The following is a 23,606-nucleotide window of genomic DNA, read 5'->3' as shown; positions in this document are numbered from 1 at the left end:
TCACCATTACACACTGAATGGGAAACCACTGGGTAAATCTGACAGGGAGAAGGACTTGGGGATCCTAGTTAATGATAAACTTACCTGGAGCAGCCAGTGCCAGGCAGTAGCTGCCAAGGCAAACAGGATCATGGGGTGCATTAAGAGAGGTCTGGATACACATGATGAGAGCATTATACTGCCTCTGTACAAATCCCTAGTTAGACCGCACATGGAGTACTGTGTCCAGTTTTGGGCACCGGTGCTCAGGAAGGATATAATGGAACTAGAGAGAGTACAAAGGAGGGCAACAAAATTAATAAAGGGGATGGGAGAACTTCAATACCCAGATAGATTAGCGAAATTAGGATTATTTAGTCTAGAAAAAAGACGACTGAAGGGCGATCTAATAACCATGTATAAGTATATAAGGGGACAATACAAATATCTCGCTGAGGATCTGTTTATACCAAGGAAGGCGACGGGCACAAGGGGGGCATTCTTTGCATCTGGAGGAGAGAAGGTTTTTCCACCATCATAGAAGAGGATTCTTTACTGTTAGGGCAGTGAGAATCTGGAATTGCTTGCCTGAGGAGGTGGTGATGGCGAACTCAGTCGAGGGGTTCAAGAGAGGCCTGGATGTCTTCCTGGAGCAGAACAATATTGTATCATACAATTATTAGGTTCTGTAGAAGGACGTAGATCTGGGGATTTATTATGATGGAATATAGGCTGAACTGGATGGACAAATGTCTTTTTTCGGCCTTACTAACTATGTTACTATGAAAGCACTTTATTATATATGAATAACAATGATTTTTTTGCACAATGCACTTACATATATAAATATTCTAGTTTTTTTGCTGCGTAACATTGCTGTATTTAGGAAAACTTAGAAAGAAGAAATATAAGCCAGCTCACCCGTGATGCATAAACCAAACTTCAGGAGCACGGACCCGCTGTGTCCAGGCGTATAAAGTCCAAAAAATGAAGAGAATGTCCAGCTTCACTGAATCCGTAAAAAAGAGTTTTCTTTATTCACAAACTTTAAGCATTGAGGATACAGACTTCAGCACGAACCATATGGGTAAGAATCTCAACGCGTTTCTGGAGACTAAGCTCCCTTAATCCCTTAGTCTCCAGAAACGCGTTGAGATTCTTACCCATATGGTTCGTGCTGAAGTCTGTATCCTCAATGCTTAAAGTTTGTGAATAAAGAAAACTTTTTTACGGATTCAGTGAAGCTGGATATTCTCTTCTTTATTTAGGAAAACTGCCAATTTTATGTCTGCTGTAATTTCCTTTTTGTAATCTCCATTCTTTCCAGTTCTCGTGTTCCTGAATATCTTTTTATGTTTTTTTTTTTTAATTTAATTGAATAAAAACGAATATAGTTTTAAAAATTGATCTGTTGTCACTTCAAATTTTTCTTTGGCACCTATCTCTGTGAACCTGGTGTACAAAGAATATAGTTGTGTTGTCATATGAAGAATATGTAGGAGGGTGGTACTGTTATGAACAGTAACAGCTGTTACTTTAAAAGACTGCACCCCCTTGTCTGGCGTGATGGAATGTTCTGCTTCTCTCCTGCAATAGACTGTGTGAATGGACTGGACTGTGCAGATGGCAGGGGTGGAGCCTGAACTGTGTGTGTGAGCTGAGGCTGCTGCAGAGAGGACTTTGTGCTGGTAGGTGTAAGAGAGCAGAACTGTGTCCTGATATAGCTGCAAGAGAGGATCCCCAGCCTGTAACGGAGTGGACTTGTGAGTTTTGACAGACTTTTCCAGATGAAGCGAGGGTGATTGTCATGTGTTAGTTCGAGGAGCCATGAAGATACCGAGAAAGGGATTTACAGTTTCCAGGAGCACCTCCAGGACCCAGAAGGAGAAGACCACGTTTCACGGAGCTGGCAGAGAGCCATGCGCACCACCGTACTAGACTGCTGGGGGCCCCCGGGACGGATCTGAGTCCCCAACATCACCGTGAGTTTGTTCCTGTTTTGTGCACATGTCAGGGCCTAGTGTAGGCTTCAATAGTCAGAACACGGCAGCCATGTGGCCTGCGTAGTAAAGGCCAGGGAGGTTATATGTAGAGTAGCATAATTCTTTGTTTATTTGTTTGCATTTGGTAAACCACCCCCTATACAGGGAGCATCAGGGGCAGGCCCAGAGGAGACTATTTGTCGCGGATGCTGATACCCGGGGACAGGACGTAGGAGAAGCACGAAAGGCAGGAGACTGGAGATACAAGAGGAACTGTACAAAACAGACAGAGGAGGACGAAGGGAGGAAACTCAGGAGAGACTGGGAAACAAGGAGCAGACTGGGACGGAAGGCACACGGAGAGCACTACTGTGGGGTATCGGGACAGGGAAGCACTGGAAACGACAGTGCAAAAAACACACGACTGAGTGGGAGAGACACATGAAAGCTCAGGGAAGCAAGGGACCTGAAGCTAGAGTGAAGCACAATAGACAATCAGGCAAGGAGCAGGGGGAGAGGCTTCCTGATATAGGACAGGCAGCACAGCACTTCCAGGTCAGGAAACCTCTAGGATCGCGAAGGGGAGGAATGGTGCAACCGAAGACCAGCCTATGGGAGTGCGTGTGCGCCACCAGAGCAGGAAGGTGAAGTGCGCACGTGTCGGGAAGCAGGATCCAGCGAGGAGGCAGGAAGAAAGACCAGGCGGCGCACGGACACCCCAGCAGCACGCAGAGCCGGAAACGCATGCCGGGAGCCGGAAGACCCAGCAGAAGCGGCAGCAGTGGCATGCCGGGACAGGTAATTATGTGAAGAGCCAGAGGGGGATGCGGGAGGCGTGACTGTACACCACTCCTTACGCCCCCCTCCTCCTAAGATTAGAAAGAAACTTCGCTAAAATTCGAGGAGCCTGGATGTTCTCCTGAGGCTCCCAAGATCTCTCCTCAGCCTTTTCCAATCAATTAAAAACAGGGTCCTACCTCGAGATCTCTTCGTAGCCAGAATATCCCTAACTTCAAAGATATCCTGTGCGGAAATGGGTAAAGGCGACTGGCCAGTGGTAGGGTGAAATTGGTTGAGTATGACTGGCTTAAGTAGAGAAACGTGGAACAAATTTGGAATGCGAGGCGGGTAACCTTAACTTGTAAGCATCATCATTAATACGAGCCAACACCTCAAATGGACCGATATACCATGGACCTAATTTATACGAAGGAATCTTAAGACGAATAAACTTGGAGGATAACCATAATTTATCACCAGGTAGAAAAGACGGAGAATCCAGGCGCCTCTTGTCGGCATGTCTTTTAATTATGTCTCCAGCTTGTTCGAGTGTGGTTTTGTTCTCCTGCCAGACCCTGGAAAACTCCTCGGACAGAAGATCGGCCACCGGCACACCCGAGGCAGGGGGTACTGGGAAAGGAACACCAGGATGTTGCCCATAGACAACAAAGAAAGGCGACTTGGAAGAGGATTCACTAATGTGGTTATTGTATGAAAACTCGGCCCAAGGAAGTAGACTGGACCAGTCGTTTTGATGGACGTTAGAGAAATGATGAAGATAGGTGACCAGGACTTGATTTGTGCGCTCTGCCTGACCATTAGTTTGAGGATGGTAGGCAGAGAAGTCCAAAGTCACGTCCATTAGTTTGCATAATGCACGCCAGAAGCGCGAGGTGAATTGAACGCCTCTGTCCGAAACTATGTGTTGAGGAAAGCCATGAATCCGAAAAATATGAGAGATGAAGATTTTTGCCAATTCGGGAGCAGAAGGTAATCCAGGAAGAGGTACAAAATGAGCCATGTTGGAAAATTGATCCACGACTACAAAGATAACTGTCCTGAGGACAGTGGCAGATCAGTGATAAAGTCCATTGCAATGTGTCACCAAGGAGCCGAGGGAACCGGATGCAATAGGCCCGAGGATAAATGCCTAGGAACGTTGTTTTTTGCACAGGACGGACAGGAAGCGACGAAACTTCGGATGTCTTGAGGAAGGGATGGCCACCAGTAGTACCGCGACACCAGAGAAAGGGTTTTCTTGAAACCGACATGGCCTGCCAGCTTGGAAGCTTGACCCAAACGTAAAACTTGCTTCCTGTTGCGCTCTTGAACAAAAGTCTTACCCGGAGGCAATGAAGTCAAGGAAACGGGAGCAACAGAGATGACCTTGCTTGGATCCACGATATGAGACAGTTTCTCCTCAACATTGGCTGTCAGAAAGGATCTGGATAGGGCGTCAGCTGTGAAGTTCTTATTGCCAGGACGAAAATGTAGCAACTGACAGACAGAAGTGACCCTTAGACAAGTCCCTGCTTCTCCCGGCGCTGCAGATTCTTCCTGTACTGAGTGGTCACATGGTACCACTCATTACAGCAATGAATATGCGGCTCCACCTCCCATAGAGGTGGAGCCGCATATTCATTGCTGTAAATGAGCGGCAACTGTGACCGCTCAATACAGGAAGATGCAGCGCCGGGAGAAGCAGGGACCGCGCCAGGAGCAGGTAAGTATACGGGGAGGGGAGCGCTGCACGATATTTACCTGCTCCTCGCTCCGGTGCAGCTCCGTCTGCAGCGTCCTCTAGCACTGACACTCAGGTTAGAGGGCGCGGTGACGTAGTCAGTGCGCGCCCTCTGCTGAGCGTCAGTGCTGGAGACGGAGCCGCACGTGGAGCAGGTAAATATTGAAAGCGCCGGCGTCCTGAGAGGAGAGTATGTGATTTTTTTTTTTGCAGCAGCAGCATTATATATGGAGCATCTATGGGGCCATAAACAACGGTGCAGAGCATTATATATGGGGCACAGCTTTCTATGGAGCATCTATGGGGCCATAATGAACGGTGCAGAGCATTATATATGGCACAGCTTTCTGTGGAGCATCTATGGGGCAATAATGAACGGTGCAGAGCATTATATATGGCACAGCTTTATATGGAGCATCTATGGGGCCATAATGAACGGTGCAGAGCATTATATATGGGGTACAGCTTTCTATGGAGCATCTATGGGGCCATAATGAACGGTGTAGAGCATTATATATGGCACATCTTTATATGGAGCATCTATGGGGCCATAATGAACGGTGCAGAGCATTATATATGGGGCACAGCTTTCTATGGGGCAATAATGAACGGTGCAGAGCATTCTATATGGCACAGCTTTCTATGGAGCATCTATGGGGCAATAATGAACGGTGCAGAGCATTCTATATGGCACAGCTTTCTATGGAGCATCTATGGGGCCATAATGAACGGTGCAGAGCATTATATATGGCACAGCTTTCTGTGGAGCATCTATGGGGCAATAATGAACGGTGCAGAGCATTATATATGGCACAGCTTTATATGGAGCATCTATGGGGCCATAATGAACGGTGCAGAGCATTATATATGGGGCCATAATGAACGGTATGGAGCATCTATTTTTATTTTTGAAATTTACCGGTAGTTGCTGCATATTCCACCCTAGGCTTATACTCGAGTCAATAAGTTTTCCCAGCCGAAAGAATTCGGAAATTGTTTTGTGGGGCTCCTGTGCCCGCATAACCATAATATACCGGCATGTCCATTTGCAGGAGGTACCCGCAAGAACACATACCGGTAGGTCATATGTTGGGAAGGAGTTAAAGGAGTCTCGATACTTCCATAATTTTATTCTGATGCATATATTGTTTGAGCTTTCTTTCAGATGGTAAAATTGTGGTCAGTGGTTTGCATCAGTATATGTAGGAAAACGGAGTGTGGAAAAAACGAAAATAGAAATTCTTGTATTTTGAGCTCAACTCCTAGTTTTAAACTTTCAAATTCTGATGCAAAATATGGATCAAAATTCTGCTGTGTGAAAGCTAAATGGTTGATTGATCATCAACAGAAACAATCGTACCAAATATAAATCCACTGTGTCATTAATTTTGCCCAGTGCAACATTTGTACAATATTTTGTAACAATTTTTATTTGTATACGTGACAAACTATTTACAAAGCATTTAAAGCACTTTTGACAACTAGGTTAAAGAGGTTTTCAAAAGCATTTTGTTTTTTTCTCTTACAGAGGTAAATACCGCTCCCGACCAAAGAAAGAGTCAGAGAAGTGACTGGTCCACAATTGTAGCTGGGCATTTACCTTATTGTATCCACAAAAACACCCCTGCTGTTCGTCTACCTAAAAGCCATTTCAAAACAAAGTTTCCTTGAATCCCAGGGGGAAAAAAAAACAAACAAAAAAAAAAAATAAACAAGGCTGGGTCTGATATGCTTCAAAAAAGGCAGAGCGTAGTAAAGTAAACACTGCTATCCAACTGAGAATTTCTTAATTCTCCATCCGTAACGTGAATTTATTAATCGCCATCTGTTGACTTATAATGGTCATCATCCACAGTTGAATAAATGTGGCCTTCGTTGCTCAGGAAGTCCAAAGCTTGCCTGAAAGAGAAAAAAGTTCATTAAGCAATATTTAAAAAGAAACATCAAACACACAAAAGGATTAAAGAATTTCCAACACGGCCTCCACATTTACAGCGCTGTTTGCTTACTAGGAATCAAATATGGCATGTGATTATATTCGTTCACATTGCGTTAAACAGCAGTACGTTCAACACATACGTGAATGGGCTGATGGAACGCAAGTGCCGGTATTGGCACATCGCTAGCGCATCCCCTAGCTCCATCTGCGCTAGCAGTGACGGAACCGGAAACGCTGCAGTTTGCGTCTCGGGGTCCGTCACTCAATGACGGCACATCGCTAGCGCACGCCCATTGAATTCAATGGTGGCGTTCACGGACTACGTTAACACCGCGTTATGCCGCAGTGTAACGTAGTCCGTCTAACGTGAACCCAGAAGACAAATTCATAGATCCTTCGAGCAGGGTGCTGGGTAGCTGCTGGTCAAGGCTGCTGACCATACTGGAAGCCTTCAGGGCAGACGACGACTATATGGCAATAGACCTAGACAATGCATAGGAAAGACATAGCCTGGATGAGCGCTGGGGGAGAAGGCGAGGGGACGGCACACAGTCATCTGCTTCATGGTGAAAGGACTCTTCTAACATTTAGAGACTGTTACTAGACTATTAGTCGGAAAAATAGCGGAGCTGTGATCTAATATACCTATGTAAGTTTCTGGCTCCAGTTATACAAGAAAACCAATGCTACTTTCCAATAGCTCAGAGGTCATGTCAGACTATAGTAGTTGCACAATCTGCTAGGACCCAAATCTCCTGCTGTCAATGTAAATTAGGAAGATTTGTCCGAAAACAATGATTGGACAGCCAGGAGTTGTCATGAAGTATTCATATACATTTTACTTACTTAATGGTATTAACGTTCATTCCGTGAAGCCTTGTCTTCAGTTCCTCGAAGCCCATGCCTTCATTTCCCTTGCAGCTTTTTATTAGATTCAAAATCTAAAAAGATTAGAGAAAGTGTTTTTTTTTTTTTTTTTTGTTTCATGATTGATTACCGGTTCTAAACGATCAGAAAAACTGTGCTAACAAAGAGTTGCCGGTACAAGTCATCCAAGCACCTTAGTGGAAAGTGAAGTTGGGAACCTGGTTGAGATTTATCGGCTGCTCAAAGTTTAGTGTAAAAGTATAACCAGCGAGTGACGCAGAGACACAAAATTAAACCCATAAATGAAGGCAGGTTTAGAAACATTTCGGCTTTTTATAAGCGGTGGATTATGTGGCTCTAATTTCAACAGAATTCTTTAATAATTAAAATGACTGTCCAGGACTTTCTTATTAATGGCCTATCCTTAGGACAGGTCATCAATAGCCGTTCCCTTGATCAGCTGCTGCCTGGAAGCACTCGGTGGAATAGGTCTGTGAATTGTATAGTGACTGCGACCAGGTGCCGCACATCCACTCCTATTAGAATCAATGGGAGCTGGATGTAAAGTAACAGGCCACTATAGAGCTGATGGAGCTATGATCTGTAGCTTCCAGTGTCTGCTGACACTGGCAGCAACTGGTCGGCAGCTAAGCCGGGCATCCCCCTGAAGAACAATCCCAAGGAGAGGCCAGAAATATGAAGACCTGCCAAAAGGTCAAAAAGTGGCCAGTTTTCTTCCTAATGTATTATTATTTTTAATCCTCCCTTTGATTCCAGAGACGTGTGTCTGCTTATTCAGTTCCAATTTTTAGTCTTTACCGTGGGCATGTGGGTCCCAGGATTTGCTGAAAGGGGAGGATGGGCCGATGTGAATTATTACTCTGAGTAATGCCCCCCTGTAAAGACCATAAAAGTTAGCATATCGAGCACAATAAATAAAAAAAAAGAGCACATAGCTCTATAGTCTGTCCATAGAATGGGCAAACACCGGCCACATTCTTTAGGTCTTTAAGAGTATGTGCACACTAAAGTTGTTTTTTTTTGTTGTTATTTAAGCAGATAAACTCCCAATACCAAAAAATCTTCATACTCCTGTCAAGAGGGGAATCATTTGCTGTTCATATAAAGGATTTTTTTTTATTCCCTGGAAAGGCTCTAAAAATGTCTGCTGAAAATAAAAAAGCATGTCACTTCTTAAAAGTAGATTGTGGAGAAATTTTTTTTAAAGCATCGTGAAACTGTTCCCATTGTAAAAAGCAGTGTTTTTTAAACAACTCAAAAATCTTTAAATTTAAAAAAAAAAAAATAAAAAAAAAAAAATAAATATGAACAAGATTAAGATTTTTTTATTTCAGCAAACATCCCAACTCTTAGGCTATGTGCACACGTTCAGGATTTCTTGCAGAAAATTCCGGACATTTTCTGCAAGAAATCAGCAAGAAAACCGCATGCGTTTTTGCCGCGGTTTTTTCCGGACACTTCCCAATGCATTTTGGAGTGGGAAATCCGCAAAAAAAACCAGAAAATTAATGAACATGCTGCGTTTTTTACCGCGATGCGATCATGTGCACAAAACATGCGGAATTCATTCTAAATGATGGGATGCTTATTGTATGCGGTTTTTTTTGTGGTTTTATAGCGTTTTTATCGGGAAAAACCGCGAAAAAACCGCAACGTGTGAACACAGCCTCAAGTTCAAGAATCTGCACCACGTTCCAAATTATTATGCAAACTAGATGGTGGCCCGATTCGAACACATCAGGTATTCTAGAATAAGTATCGCGAGATCACAATGCATGGAGCGGTCACCGAGGTCTACCGCATGCGTCTTTTAATGCATAGTGGAGACGGGATTTCATGAAATCCCCTTCACTATGCTGTAACATCTGGACGCTGCGTTTTTGACGCTGCGGCTCAACGCAGCGTCAAAAACGCAGCGTTTCCTGAACGTGGACACATATCCTAAGGCTTGCAGTTGTGTAAACCTACTATTTAGCCGCCCTTAAACAATGCTAGCAAGCAGAGATGGTTGCAGTGGGCCCAGACATACATGAAGACTCATTCTAAACAGTCTTGTCTACTGCTGAGTGCAGTGATGAAGGGGGGTTTGATTTACTATTTATATGCAGTTTTACAACGCATCCGCTGCCCCATTGTAATGTCCGGGGAGGAGGGGGCGGAGTTCCGGCCGCACATGCGCGGTCGGAAATGGCGGACTCCACGCACAAAAACGTTACATGTAACTTTTTTGTGTCGATCGTGCGCCAAAACACGACGCATGACGGATACAACGTGTGGTGATACGTCGCAATGCGTCGCTAATGCAAGTCTATGGAGAAAAAAGATGCATCCTGCGGCAACTTTGCAGGATGCATTTACGATAAAAACTTTTATAGAAAAGATTATTATTTTTGCATCACTTTATTCTCGGGACGTTTTCAGCGGTACCAAGGTTATTTATAACCGTCTTTTTGATCGCGTGTTATTCCACTTTTTATTCGGCAGTATGATAATAAAGCGTTGAATTTTGACTTTTTTTGCAGCGTTCACTGAAGGGGTTAACTAGCGGGACAGTTTTATAGGTCGGGGCGTTAAGGACGCGGTGATACTAAATATGTGTACTTTTGTTTTTTTTTATTATTTAGATAAAGAAATGTATTTATGGGATTTTTTTTTTTTTTTACTTTAGAACATTGCCCCAGGGGGGCATCAGGTTATAGGGTCGGATCGCTGATCTGACACTTTGCAGGGCACTGTGTGAGATCAGCAATCTGACATGCAGGGCTGCAGGCTTACCAGTGCTCGCTCTGAGCAGGCGCAGTGAAGCCACCTCCCTGCAGGACCCGGATGTAGCCCCGCGGCCATTTTGGATCTGGGGCATGCAGGGAGGAGACGCTCCCTCCCTGTGCGATGCTTCCCTGTACCTCCGGAATGCTGCGATCATGTTTCATCGCAGTGTCCCGGGGGTTAATGTGCCGGGCGCGGTCCGTGATCTCTCCTGGCACATAGTGCCAGATGTCAGCTGCGATAGTCAGCTGACACCCGGGAGCGCGGCCGATCGCATATGACGTACTATCCCATCGGTGGTCATACGGGCCTACCCCACCTCGACGGGATAGTACGTCATAGGATTAAGGGGTTAACTTGGCCTGTTAAGATTATTTTGATTGAAAAAGCTTTTGATTTCAGTAAACGTAATCTCTATGTTGCAAATTCAACAGATGACCATTTTCAATTCTTTACAACCTATAAAATGTTGGGAAACTCTGCTGTGCATAATTTGGAACAATGCAGTTTGAGTTTAAAGGGATATACCAATCTCCAAGATCCTATACCAATAAGTAGTGGATGTAATAATCTATATATATATATATATATAATTGTCTAAGGGTCACTTCCGTCTGTCTGTCTGTGTAACGGTTATTCGTTCGCTGATTGGTCTCGGCAGCTGCCCGTCATGGCTGCCGCGACCAGTGACGCGCACAGTCCGGAACTCCCCGCACTCACTGCCCGGCGCCCGCATACTCCCCTCCGCTCACACAGGGTTAATGCCGGCGGTAACGGACCGCGTTATGCCGCGGGTAACACACTCCGTTACCGCTGCTATTAACCCTGTGTGACCAAGTTTTTACTATTGACGCGGCCTATGCAGCGCCAATAGTAAAAACATCTAATGTTAAAAATAATAAAAAACGATTAGATGCTCACCTACGCCGCCGTTTCCCGCTCCTCGTGATACAACCGCCACGTTCCGTTGGCAAAGATCGTCTCGCAGAAGGACGTGCCGTATACTGCATGGGCCCGTGCTATATACTGCGTGGGCCCGTGCTATATACTGCGTGGGCCCGTGCTATATGCTACGTGGGCCCGTGCTATATGCTACGTGGGCCGTGTTATATGCTACGTGGGCCGTGTTATATGCTACGTGGGCCGTGTTATATGCTACGTGGGCCGTGTTATATGCTACGTGGGCCGTGTTATATGCTACGTGGGCCGTGTTATATGCTACGTGGGCCGTGTTATATGCTACGTGGGCCGTGTTATATGCTACGTGGGCCGTGTTATATGCTACGTGGGCCGTGTTATATGCTACGTGGGCCGTGTTATATGCTACGTGGGCCGTGTTATATGCTACGTGGGCCGTGTTATATGCTACGTGGGCCGTGTTATATGCTACGTGGGCCGTGTTATATGCTACGTGGGCCGTGTTATATGCTACGTGGGCTGTGCTATATGCTACTTGGCTGTGCTATATTTCTCTGCTGTATCTGCGCATCATGAATCGTGGTATGTGTTAAAGAGGGGGGCCCACAGACTCTTTCGCTTGGGGCACTCAAAAACCTGGAGCCGGCCCTGATTTCACTGACTGTTCACGGCTGGACGTGACCAATCAGCGACAGGCGCAGTACGGCCGCGAATTGGCACGGAATTTGAACCACGCTTCACCAATTGGTTGCGGCCGGCCGAATCCTGTGTATAAATTGCATTATTCTGAAAACTCCATAAATAAACTACATACATATTCTAGAATACCCGATGCTTTAGAATCAGGCCACCATCTAGTAATAATAATAATAATAATAATAATAGCAAATACCTCCACAATTAGAAATGTAGTATAGTTTTTCAGATTCACCTTGTCTCTTTCGTCATGTGCAGGCATTGCAGGACCTTAGGTATCCATGGTTACGACCACTAATACAGTGACCATTAAGCTAGTTGCAAGTGGTCTTTACAACTCTGGCCAGCTTTAGAGATTAGCGGATGGACAAGCTCTTACCTGACTCTGATGCGGTGTCAGACCATTGGTCTGGATATCGTTTCCTCCTGTGAAGCTTCCTCCAGTACTTCCCATTCGGCTGGGTGTACTGAGGACCACCGAAGATCCTCCACCTCCAGGCTACAATAAAAAGGGAGAAAATGTAAAATGTCAATTCATCACAAGATTACAGCAAATAAAACGAAGCAGCAGGTTTTAAAACATTTTTTTTCTGAATATAAGACAGTTTTTAGCAAGATTATCTCTTTCTAAAAATGGTGTGCATCTTATGCATCTCGAGGGGTTCAAGAGAGGCCTGGATGTCTTCCTGGAGCAGAACAATATTGTATCATACAATTATTAGGTTCTGTAGAAGGACGTAGATCTGGGGATTTATTATGATGGAATATAGGCTGAACTGGATGGACAAATGGCTTTTTTCGGCCTTACTAACTATGTTACTATGTTACTATGTTACTATGTTATAGACGGCAGTCAGGAAAGTCTGCTTTGCTAGCAGGTTAGTGAAAGCTTAGGTCTACATGGGGGTCAAATAGGAAGACTCAAAAAGAATATGGTAGTTACATGTAACGGCATAAAAATAACTGCGTGGGCCGTGCTATACGTTCCTAAGAATGCAGTGAATGAAGGACAATGGAGGCAGACACTTGCACCGCTGAGAGCCAGGATCCGTCAGAGGGGTGAGTATATCCATATTTTTTTTTTTTACATGAATATGGATCCCAGGGTCTGAAGGAAAGTCCTCTCCTTCAGACCCTGGGAACCATCTAGGACCACTCCCTGCAGCCGTACCTGGCGTATAAGACGACCCCCAACTTTTGGGACGATTTGTAGGGGTTAAAAAGTAGTCGTATACTCCGGAAAATACGGTAATCTGTATACAGCCCTATGCTGCAGTATATCTCGCTTTTCAGCCTCCACCTGCAATGTGCGTGTCTCCTCTATATACGGCCTATCCTGCAGCACGTCACTTCTTTTAGTTACCAGTATACAAAGCTTCTTCCTGGTATGAGCTCTCTGCATTGTACTAAAGGACATTCCGCGCTTTTCCATGAGATCATCCAACACAGTAGAAAATCCATTCTGGACACAGTACAGCTAGGAGGGCAAAAATACCAGCTGAGACAATGTACATTATCAACCAGGGGGGCCCATGGAACTACAGGCGTTTTACAATGCCAACTAGCAATTAGGAGCCGGAGGGCCATTTTTAGGGTGGTACAGTGCCGTTCAGACCTACAATGTACCCTACAAAAAAAAAAACAAGCATTCATACAGCTATGTCGAAAGAAAATTAAAAAGTTTATAGCTCTTGGAAGAAATAAAACAAAAATTGTCTTTGGCGGTAAAAGGTTAAAGAATTCCCCTTTGCCTAGCATTTCATGATCCATAAACTATTCTCGTCACCTCTTGTAGGAAAATCTCACAGAGCTACTGAGAGGAGGCAGCGCCAAATGAAACGGCCCTTTACAGTTATGTATTCCCCGTCATGCATAACATCAACATGGCGTCAAAAGAACACAACGCAAAACCTCAAACGAACACTTGCTTTGTTTTGTTTTGATAAAGAACTTACTGGACTTTGGGAATTGAGACTCATATGAGCCTGCACGACTTCTAACATATGAGATACAAATTCATTCATGTCTTCAATAGGAGCAATCTTAAATGCAACAACACTTTTCTTATTCTGGGGAGACAAAAAAAAACAAAAACAAAAACGGGAACATTTGTTAGTCAACTCAAAATTAAATCTTTAAGTAGATGAGGAACACAAAAGTAAAATCGGAAATATTACTGGATTGTAAATTAAGGAGTGAGGGAATGTGACTAAATTTAATTAATAACTTTCAGAGCACAGAGGCTCCTTCTTCAGGCATTTGTAATTTTGCCTGAAGGAGGAGCCACTGTGCTCTGAAAGCTGCAAACATTTTCTGGTTCGCCAATAAAGGTATCACTCCTAGAATACTTCTGTCATCATTAAGCCATTGTTCAGCATTCAATAGAATCTTGGCACAGGCTCCACAATACTAACATCAGATTTTAACCCGACAACAAGACCCCAACTCATCAAATCAAATCACGCCAGAAGTTAACTTTGAGAAGTTGAAAAATCTGTGTGAGATGCGAAAATGTGCAATTTTTTTTTTGCCCCTTTTCAAACCAGTTTTGCACAGTGGGCGGAACAATGGTGTAACGTTACAGCTTGTTTAATTCATGAAGAGCTGCAGAGATCACTACACCACAATTCTTATTCCATTTCCTTACTGAATTAAGATTTGTGGTGAGGCACATGCCACTTTACAGACACGCCTGATTACCAAGATCTGTGCCTCTCAATGAATAAGGATAATCAGATTCCTACTGGTCTTAGGCTGCTTTCTCATTTGCGGTTGTGTCCGCAGCGTTTGTGCCGCAATTTTCCGCATGTGTCGTGTATTCCTATCTTTAACATTAGGGATGCAGGTGCCTGCGATAGGTTGCGTTTTGCAGCATTTGATGACGCATGCGTCGTTTCGTTGTCTGTGGCTTGGCGCAGTAAACGCTACATGTAATTTCAGGGGCGTGAATTTGCCGCCTCGAAACGTATGCGGTTGTTAGAAGGAATGAGGCGAAAAAAAGTCTATGAGAACGCATGCGTTTTACCACAGGATAACATGTCTAGACACTGATTAGCCACCCCCCACATACAAAGTGATAAAAGAAGGAGTGGGCATTTGCAGTCCACAACTCTGCAGACTGGACGAAGCTCTTGAGACTGGAAAGAACCTGTGAGAAATCTCCACTTTGGACAATGAGTATCAAAGCCAATGTCTGTATTTTATTTTTTCTCTCTCTATATGTCCTAATAATTTCTGTCTTTTTTCTTGCTGCATGCATCAGAATGTCATCGTCGTCTTCTTCTGAGGAGCGTCTTGGGCCTGAACAAGGTGGAAATGACAGTGAAAGGAGTGCTCACCTCTTCAGATTGGTAAGTATTCTGTCACATCTACAATGTTTTTCTTTTATTTCTTTTTCAGAACAGTTCTTCAACTGTGGCAGAGGCCGAGCAGGAGCAGCGTGGACACGGTCGTGTGGCAAGGCGGCGTGTAAGTATACCTGACTAATTGTCCTCTGTTTAATGTATCCTGACTGTACTACTCTTGACTGTTCATTTCTTTACTTTGCTCTTTCTTTACCTTTTTCATCTAGACTCTTGTTTTACTTTGAATATTCTTGCCTGTTTTCGGTCTGTTTTTTCTTTTCCTTATGTTAATGTCTCCAACATTAATGTATTTATTTTATTTTCTAGGTTCCAGAACGGGACGAGGACCTCATTGATAACGCTATCCTCATCTTCCTGGTCCATTAGCGAGTCCCATTGTGGGACACCCAGGTTCCGCAGCACTCGGACAACGTGATGATCCGGCGGCTATGGAATGAGGTGGCCCAAGCGATGTGAGATGGCTGAGTGACAACGCCCCGGCTCGGGTCCGCAAGGCATTTATTAATTATTGCAATGCGGCGTGCTGCAGCAGTGACCTTGGCCGGGATCACACAACTGTGTGTGATCCCGGCCAAAAGTCCATTGTCTAACCATTATTTTATTTTTCAGCAGGGCTCAAAGTCAGAACACGTTGGCATTCGATGAAGGATCGCTTCAACAAGGACCTTCGTCAAAGAGAGCCGGGTTCCTAGTGGTTCTGGAGCAAGGATCAGAAAATATAAGCATCACCGCATGCTGGCATTTTTGAGACCGGCCCTTGCTCAGAGAACGTACTTTTATGCTGCATTGGATTGTGTTGTATTGCCTAATCTGTATTTTTCAATTCCACAGGAGTTGGTGCTTTTACTATTATAAATGTTTTGTACTAATGTTTTTTTTTTTTGTTCACAGCACCTGGAGCAGCACTCTTGACCCTGGTTCTGGAGCGGTCCTTCATCAAACAGCCACGGACCGGCCCCAGCCATCCAGCAGCGCTGCAGCAAGTGGTCCTGCCACACAGTCTGGAGACCAGGAAGGGGCATCGGTGGGCCTTGAGTGTTGGGGAGAGCTCGCAGCAGGGGAAAATTACAATTTTTGCCATACAAATGTCGGCCCATATCAGAGTTCTTGAATGTCTGGGAGTCATTGCCACGGCCAAAAGCTCCAGTGTCCACGGCGATAAAGCAACAGTCCGCATCTGCTATTGCCATCAGCACTACAGAAAAATATTTCTTGTAGTTCTTGAGACATCCTGGTATATTCCGGGAATTTGGCATTAATCTCGCCATACAGCGTGTGATGGCCTCCACAGCTCTCCCGGAGTTCAATAATGGGGTGTCTCCAAAAACGCCTACGCTGTGTCCTTCTGTCTTTCGCGATTTCTGTGTTGCTCCCAAGCAAACGCACAGGCAAGAAACAGCTTGATGCTTTAATCCAGGCTGAAATAAAAGCTCTCCATGCGAAGATCCATCATGACACAGGAGCAAAATATGAAGATTTCAGCAGTCCTAGGGTCTATATAAAGATATCCCATAATACACGCCCTCTGTAGTCACATTGGCGGTGTCTGGTTATCTAGATTTTTCTCCTGTTAAATTTTCCACCATGTGCACAGAAAACGCAAATGCATGCTGAACGCATGGAAAAGCGTGAAAACGTTGCGTTTTTTTTTATCGCATGCGTTACCTTATGGGTCTAAAAAAATATGCTGTGTTTGAATGCGGTTTATCGTGAGTTTCAGGTTGCGGATTAAACACTGCAGATGCTACCGCAAATGTGAAACTAGCCTTAATGAATAGGGGCACGAGACTTCACACGACTGGGTAATAGATAAGTCACATCTGAGCATTGAAAACCTGTTTCCAGCTACACAGCTTTTCAGTTACTGTCTTCAAGGGAAAAAAACGCTATTAACCTGCAAAGATGGGGTTAATCTGCAGGTTACTAGCGCTATAATGCTGTCCAGAGCCTGAACTTAGCCTAAGGGTAAGTTCACACAGGACTATTTTGCTGCATATTTTTATGCTAATTTAGGTGCATTTTTTGGTGCGTATTTGGTGCGTTTTTTCCAGGCTAATGTTTTTGGATTTTCAGCAGCAAAAACACAACAAATAATGATACCTGCGTTTTTTTTTTTTTCAACACCCATTCAAGTCAATGGGTGAAAAAAAAAAACGCAGCAAAAACGCTGAAAGAAGGGACATGCTCTATGTCAAAAAAACGCAGCAAAGCACAAAATACTGATCACACAAAAAACCAATGTGTGCATGAGATTTCTGAAATCTCATAGGCTTTGCTGGTATTGTAAAAAGCAGCTGAATATTAGCATAAAACAACGCAGCAAAAAAGTCCTGTGTGAACTTACCCTAATTCTGCAGGGAGAAAATGAACCTTATTTTTCCCGGTGGTGTTTCCATTTCAGTTACAGTATGTCTGAGTGTACAGAGCAGCGACTGTAAGCACGCCATCGGCCCTGACTGACAGCCAAGCCCAAAGCAATGGGGGCGTAGTTACAACCGCCACTCTGTATACTCAAAGCGATGACTGTACTCGCTCTGACGCCACCCCCGTGACAAACACGAATGCTGGCAGGGAGAAAAAAAACCAAAACAAACACATGACATGGGGGTCAATGGACATTTGAGCACAAGAGTTGGGATCAACTGACATTTACTGCAAGGCTATCAAAATAGGCAAATTGTTTAATGCCAAGAATTCACTAACAGAATTGATCCTATCCGCACTTCCAAATTTACTAACATTTCTGCTTCCAACATACGAAGTGACGCCTTCCATGCTTTCCCTTCCCTCCCCCCGCTCTAGGATGACTACCTGGAACGAACGAAGATGGCCAGACACCTTCACATAACTCCCAGGCGGCACCACCACATGTTCCTGGTTTCCTTCCTGCGAATATAATAGACTGGAATTAGAATACTCGGCACAGCATACTTTCCAGTGAAATCAGTAACGTCAGATATTAGATAATGAGATTTCTAGTTTATATTTGTGCAAACAGATTCATTTACAAAATACTCTACTTTATAGCGACACTTCAAAATAGAGAAGACAACTTACATCTGTGTCGACCCACTGTCGGACGTCCATGGGAGCAGCCGTCATGTCATCTACTTTATATAGGATGTTCGTTGGAGCCTTTTCTGCGTGCCGTACTATGCCAACAATGGTCACCTGAAGAAAAAGTTCATGATTGGTATTTCAGGCAAGTTCTTTTCCCCACATCATTACCTTTGGACATATTCTCAAGTCACAAAACGCCGAGTTTTTTTTTTTTTAAACATGTCTGCACCAAAATATGTGAATGAAAGAATCGTGTTGTGTTGGGAGCTGCTGATCAAGGTACAAAGACTGAATAACCCAAGCAGCTAGTCAAACTTAATTATGCTTAACCCCTTAGCGACCGCCGATACGCCTTTTAACGGCGGCCGCTAAGGGTACTTAAACCACAGCGCCATTAACGGCGCTGTGCAAAAAGTAAATAGCGCCCCCCAGAGTCGGATTTTCTCCGGGGTCTCGGCTGCCGGGGGTAGCCGAGACCCCAGAGAACATGATTCGGGGTTTTTTTTTTACCGACCCCGCATTTGCGATCGCCGGTAATTAACCGTTTACCGGCGATCGCAAAAAAACACAAAAAAAACCCAAAAAAAACCAAAAAAAAACAAACCGCGATTTCTTTTTAATTTCTCTGTCCTCCGATGTGATCATACATCAGAGGACAGAAATGGGGTCCCAGGTAGCCCCCCAATACTTACCTATCTCCCCCGGTGCTCCTCGTCGCTCCTGGTGGGCGCCATCTTCAAAATGGCGGGCGCATGCGCAGTGCGCCCGCCACCGGGAGAATCTTTGGGGTCTCAGCCGCCGGGGGGCAGCCGAGACCCCAAAGAACATGATCGGGGGTCGGTTCTACCGACCCCTGTTTTGCGATCGCCGGTAATTAACTGTTTACCGGCGACTAGTGTTGAGCATTCCGATACCGCAAGTATCGGGTATCGGCCGATACTTGCGGTATCGGAATTCCGATACCGAGATCCGATACTTTTGTGGTATCGGATACATAGAGATGTGTAAAATAAAGAATTAAAATAAAAAATATTGATATATTTACCTCTCCGGCGGCCCCTGGACTCAGCGCGGGTAACCAGCAGGCTTCGTTGTTCAAAATCAGCGCTTTTAGGACCTGAGAATCACGTCCCGGCTTCTGATTGGTCGCGGGCCGCCCATGTGACCGCCACGCGACCAATCACAAGCCGCGACGTCACCGCAAGCTATTAGCACGCTCATTTTTGAAAAATGAGCGCGTTAATGGCTTTCAAAGACGTAGCGGCTTGTGATTGGTCGCGGCTTGTGATTGGTCGCGGCCGCGACCAATCACAAGCCGCTACGTCTTTGAAAGTCATTAACGCGCTCATTTTTAAAAATGAGCGCGTTAATAGCTTGCGGTGACGTCGCGGCTTGTGATTGGTCGCGTGGCGGTCACATGGGCGGCCCGCGACCAATCAGAAGCCGGGACGTGATTCTCAGGTCCTAAAAGCGCTGATTTTGAACAAAGAAGCCTGCCGGTTACCTGCGCTGAGTTCAGGGGCCTCCGGAGAGGTAAATATATCAATATTTTTTATTTTAATTCTTTATTTTACACATCCCTATGGATCCCAGGGCCTGAAGGAGAGTTTCCTCTCCTTCAGACCCTGGGAACCATGAGAATACCTTCCGATACTTGATGTCCCATTGACTTGTATTGGTATCGGATATCGGTATCGGCGATATCCGATATTTTTCGGGTATCGGACGGTATCGCTCAACACTACCGGCGACCGCAAAAAAAAATAAAAATATCAAAGTGTAATTCTCTGTCCTCTGATCGCACATCAGAGAACAAAGAAATAGGGGGATTCGGGGACCCTATCATACTTACCGGTGTCCCTGGGTCCTCCTGCTGCTCCTCCTGGTCTTCTTGGCAAAAGAAAATGGCGGGCGCATGCGCAGTGCGCCCGCCATCTGTCGCCATCTGCCGGCCGGCAGGAGAAGAGCAGTTGGGGCTAAAATTAGGGTTAGGGCTAGGGGTAGGGTTCGGGTTGGGGCTAAATTCAGGGTTAGGCTTCTTTCACACGTCGGTACGGGGCCGTCGCAATGTGTCGGCCCGACATACCGACGCACGTTGTGAAAATTGTGCACAACGTGGGCAGCAGCTGTAGTTTTTCAACGCATCCGCTGCCCAATCTATGTCCTGGGGAGGAGGGGGCGGAGTTACGGCCACGCATGCTCGGTCAGAAATGGCGGACGCGACGTACAAAAAAAACGTTACATTGAACGTTTTTTGTGCCGACGGTCCGCCAAAACACAACTGATCCAGTGCACGACGGACGCGACGTGTGGCCATCCGTCACGATCCGTCGGCAATACAAGTCTATGGGCAAAAAAACGCATCCTGCGGGCACATTTGCAGGATCCGTTTTTTGTCCAAAACAACGGATGCGAAACGACGCAAGTGTGAAAGTAGCATTAGGGCTAGGGTTAGGGTTGGGGCTAAAGTTAGGGTTAGAGTTGGGATTAGGGTTAGGATTAGGGTTGGGATTAGGGTTAGGTTTGGGATTAGGGTTAAGGTTGTGATTAGGGGTGTATTGGGATTAGGGTTAGGTTTGAGGTTAGGGTTGAGATTAGGATTAGGGGTGTGTTGGATTTAGGGTTATGGTTAGGGTTGACATTAGGGTTGTTTTGGGGTAAGGGTTGTGATTATGGTTAGGGTTAGTGATTAGGATTATGGATCGGGTTGGGATTAGGGTTAGGGGTGTGTTGGGGTTAGGGTTGGAGCTGGAATTGGGGGGGTTTCCACTGTTTAGGTACATCAGGGGTCTCCAAACACGACAGCCAATTTTGCGCTCAAAAAGTCAAATGGTGCTCCCTCCCTTCTGAGCTCTGCCGTGCGCCCAAACAGTGGTTCCCCCCCACATATGGGGCATCAGCATACTCGGGATAAATTGGACAACAACTTTTGGGGTCCAATCTCTCCTGTTACCCTTGTGAAAATAAAAACTTGGGGGCTACAAAATCTTTTTTGTGGAAAAAAAATATTTTTTTATTTTCACGACTCTGCATTCTAAACTTCTGTGAAGCACTTGGGCATTCAAAGTTCTCACCACACATCTAGATAAGTTCCTTAAGGAGTCTAGTTTACAAAATGGTGTCACTTGTGGGGGGTTTCCACTGTTTAGGCACATCAGGGGCTCTCTAAACGTGACATGGCGTCCGATCTCAATTCCAGCCAATTCTGCATTGAAAAAGTCAAAAGGCGCTCCTTCACTTCCAAGTTCTGCGGTGCGCCCAAACAGTGGTTTACCCCCACATATGGGGTATTGGCGTATTCAGGAGAAATTGCATAACAAAATTTATGGTTACATTTCTGTTTTTATACTTGTGAAAATAAAAAAAATGGTTCTGAATTAAGATGTTTGCAAAAAAAAGTTAAATGTTCATTTTTTCCTTCCACATTGTTTCAGTTCCTGTGAAGCACGTAAAGGGTTAATAAACTTCTTGAATGTGGTTTTGAGAACCTTGAGGGGTGCAGTTTTTAGAATGGTGTCACACTTCATTATTTTCTATCATATAGACCCCTCAAAATGACTTCAAATGTGATGTGGTCCCTAAATAAAATGGTGTTGTAAAAATGAGAAATTGCTGGTCAACTTTTAACCCTTATAGCTCCCCAACAAAAAAAAATTTTGTTTCCAAAATTGTGCTGATGTAAAGTAGACATGTGGGAATGTTATTTATTAACTATTTTTCCTGACGTATCTCTCTGATTGAAGGGCATAAAAATACAAAGTTTGAAAATTTCAAAAATTTTAAAAATTTTCGCCATATTTCCGTTTTTTTCATAAATAATCGCAAGTAATATCGAAGAAATGTTACCACTAACATGAAGTACAATATGTCACGAAAAAACAATCTCAGAATCAGCGGGATCCGTTGAATCTGGGTAATTTCGCAATGCATCCTGGGAACGCAAGATGGCGGCAGCCGCGCATCGACAGAGGTTTGCTGGATCCCGCCGGGTGAATATATATAACTATTTTTTATTTTAATTTTTTTTTTTTTTTAACAGGGATACGGTGCCCACACTGCAATATACTACCTGGCCAGTGTTAGATACTGCGTGGGCTGCGTTTTACTACATGGCTGCTATATACAGTGGGGCAAAAAAGTATTCAGTCAGCAATAGTGCAAGTTCCACCACTTAAAAAGATGAGAGGCGTCTGTAATTTACATCATAGGTAGACCTCAACTATGGGAGACAAACTGAGAAAAAAAATCCAGAAAATCACATTGTCTGTTTTTTTAACATTTTATTTGCATATTATGGTGGAAAATAAGTATTTAGTCAGAAACAAAATTTCATCTCAATACTTTGTAATATATCCTTTGTTGGCAATGACAGAGGTCAAACGTTTTCTGTAAGTCTTCACAAGGTTGCCACACACTGTTGTTGGTTTGTTGGCCCATTCCTCCATGCAGATCTCCTCTAGAGCAGTGATGTTTTTGGCTTTTCGCTTGGCAACACGGACTTTCAACTCCCTCCAAAGGTTTTCTATAGGGTTGAGATCTGGAGACTGGCTAGGCCACTCCAGGACCTTGAAATGTTTCTGACGAAGCCACTCCTTCGTTGCCCTGGCGGTGTGCTTTGGATCATTGTCATGTTGAAAGACCCAGCCACGTTTCATCTTCAATGCCCTTGCTGATGGAAGGAGGTTTGCACTCAAAATCTCACGATACATGGCCCCATTCATTCTTTCATGTACCCGGATCAGTCATCCTGGCCCCTTTGCAGAGAAACAGCCCCAAAGCATGATGTTTCCACCACCATGCTTTACAGTAGGTATGGTGTTTGATGGATGCAACTCAGTATTCTTTTTCCTCCAAACACGACAAGTTGTGTTTCTACCAAACAGTTCCAGTTTGGTTTCATCAGACCATAGGACATTCTCCCAAAACTCCTCTGGATCATCCAAATGCTCTCTAGCAAACTTCAGACAGGCCCGGACATGTACTGGCTTAAGCAGGGGGACACGTCTGGCACTGCAGGATCTGAGTCCATGGAGGCGTAGTGTGTTACTTATGGTAGGCCTTGTTACATTGGTCCCAGCTCTCTGCAGTTCATTCACTAGGTCCCCCCGCGTGGTTCTGGGATTTTTGCTCACCGTTCTTGTGATCATTCTGACCCCACGGGGTGAGATTTTGCGTGGAGCCCCAGATCGAGGGAGATTATCAGTGGTCTTGTATGTCTTCCATTTTCTAATTATTGCTTCCACTGTTGATTTCTTCACTCCAAGCTGGTTGGCTATTGCAGATTCAGTCTTCCCAGCCTGGTGCAGGGCTACAATTTTGTTTCTGGTGTCCTTTGACAGCTCTTTGGTCTTCACCATAGTGGAGTTTGGAGTCAGACTGTTTGAGGGTGTGCACAGGTGTCTTTTTATACTGATAACAAGTTTAAACAGGTGCCATTACTACAGGTAATGAGTGGAGGAAAGAGGAGCCTCTTAAAGAAGAAGTTACAGGTC

The 23,606-nt window shown here is 44.7% G+C and overlaps 1 protein-coding gene across 1 annotated transcript in view; it reads right to left on the bottom strand.

Annotated features, from left to right (window-relative positions):
- Nucleotides 1–5,885: 5,885 nt before the first annotated feature.
- Nucleotides 5,886–23,606, bottom strand: part of RPA2 (replication protein A2) — a 46,810-nt gene continuing 29,089 nt past the window's right edge. The window contains exons 4-9 of the mRNA XM_069760523.1: nucleotides 18,112–18,225; nucleotides 17,866–17,940; nucleotides 13,645–13,758; nucleotides 12,069–12,188; nucleotides 7,268–7,362; nucleotides 5,886–6,381 (exon numbers count right to left, since the gene is read on the bottom strand). Coding sequence (XP_069616624.1) covers nucleotides 6,297–6,381; nucleotides 7,268–7,362; nucleotides 12,069–12,188; nucleotides 13,645–13,758; nucleotides 17,866–17,940; nucleotides 18,112–18,225 — 603 coding nt within the window. The 3' untranslated portion in view covers nucleotides 5,886–6,296. The remainder of the gene's footprint in view (nucleotides 6,382–7,267; nucleotides 7,363–12,068; nucleotides 12,189–13,644; nucleotides 13,759–17,865; nucleotides 17,941–18,111; nucleotides 18,226–23,606) is intronic.

The sequence above is a fragment of the Ranitomeya imitator genome, chromosome 3 (genome assembly GCF_032444005.1).
Source record: "Ranitomeya imitator isolate aRanImi1 chromosome 3, aRanImi1.pri, whole genome shotgun sequence".
NCBI classification, from domain to species: domain Eukaryota; kingdom Metazoa; phylum Chordata; class Amphibia; order Anura; family Dendrobatidae; genus Ranitomeya; species Ranitomeya imitator.
Note: the sequence above shows the minus strand (reverse complement) of the source record. Positions and strands in the feature narration are given on the sequence as shown.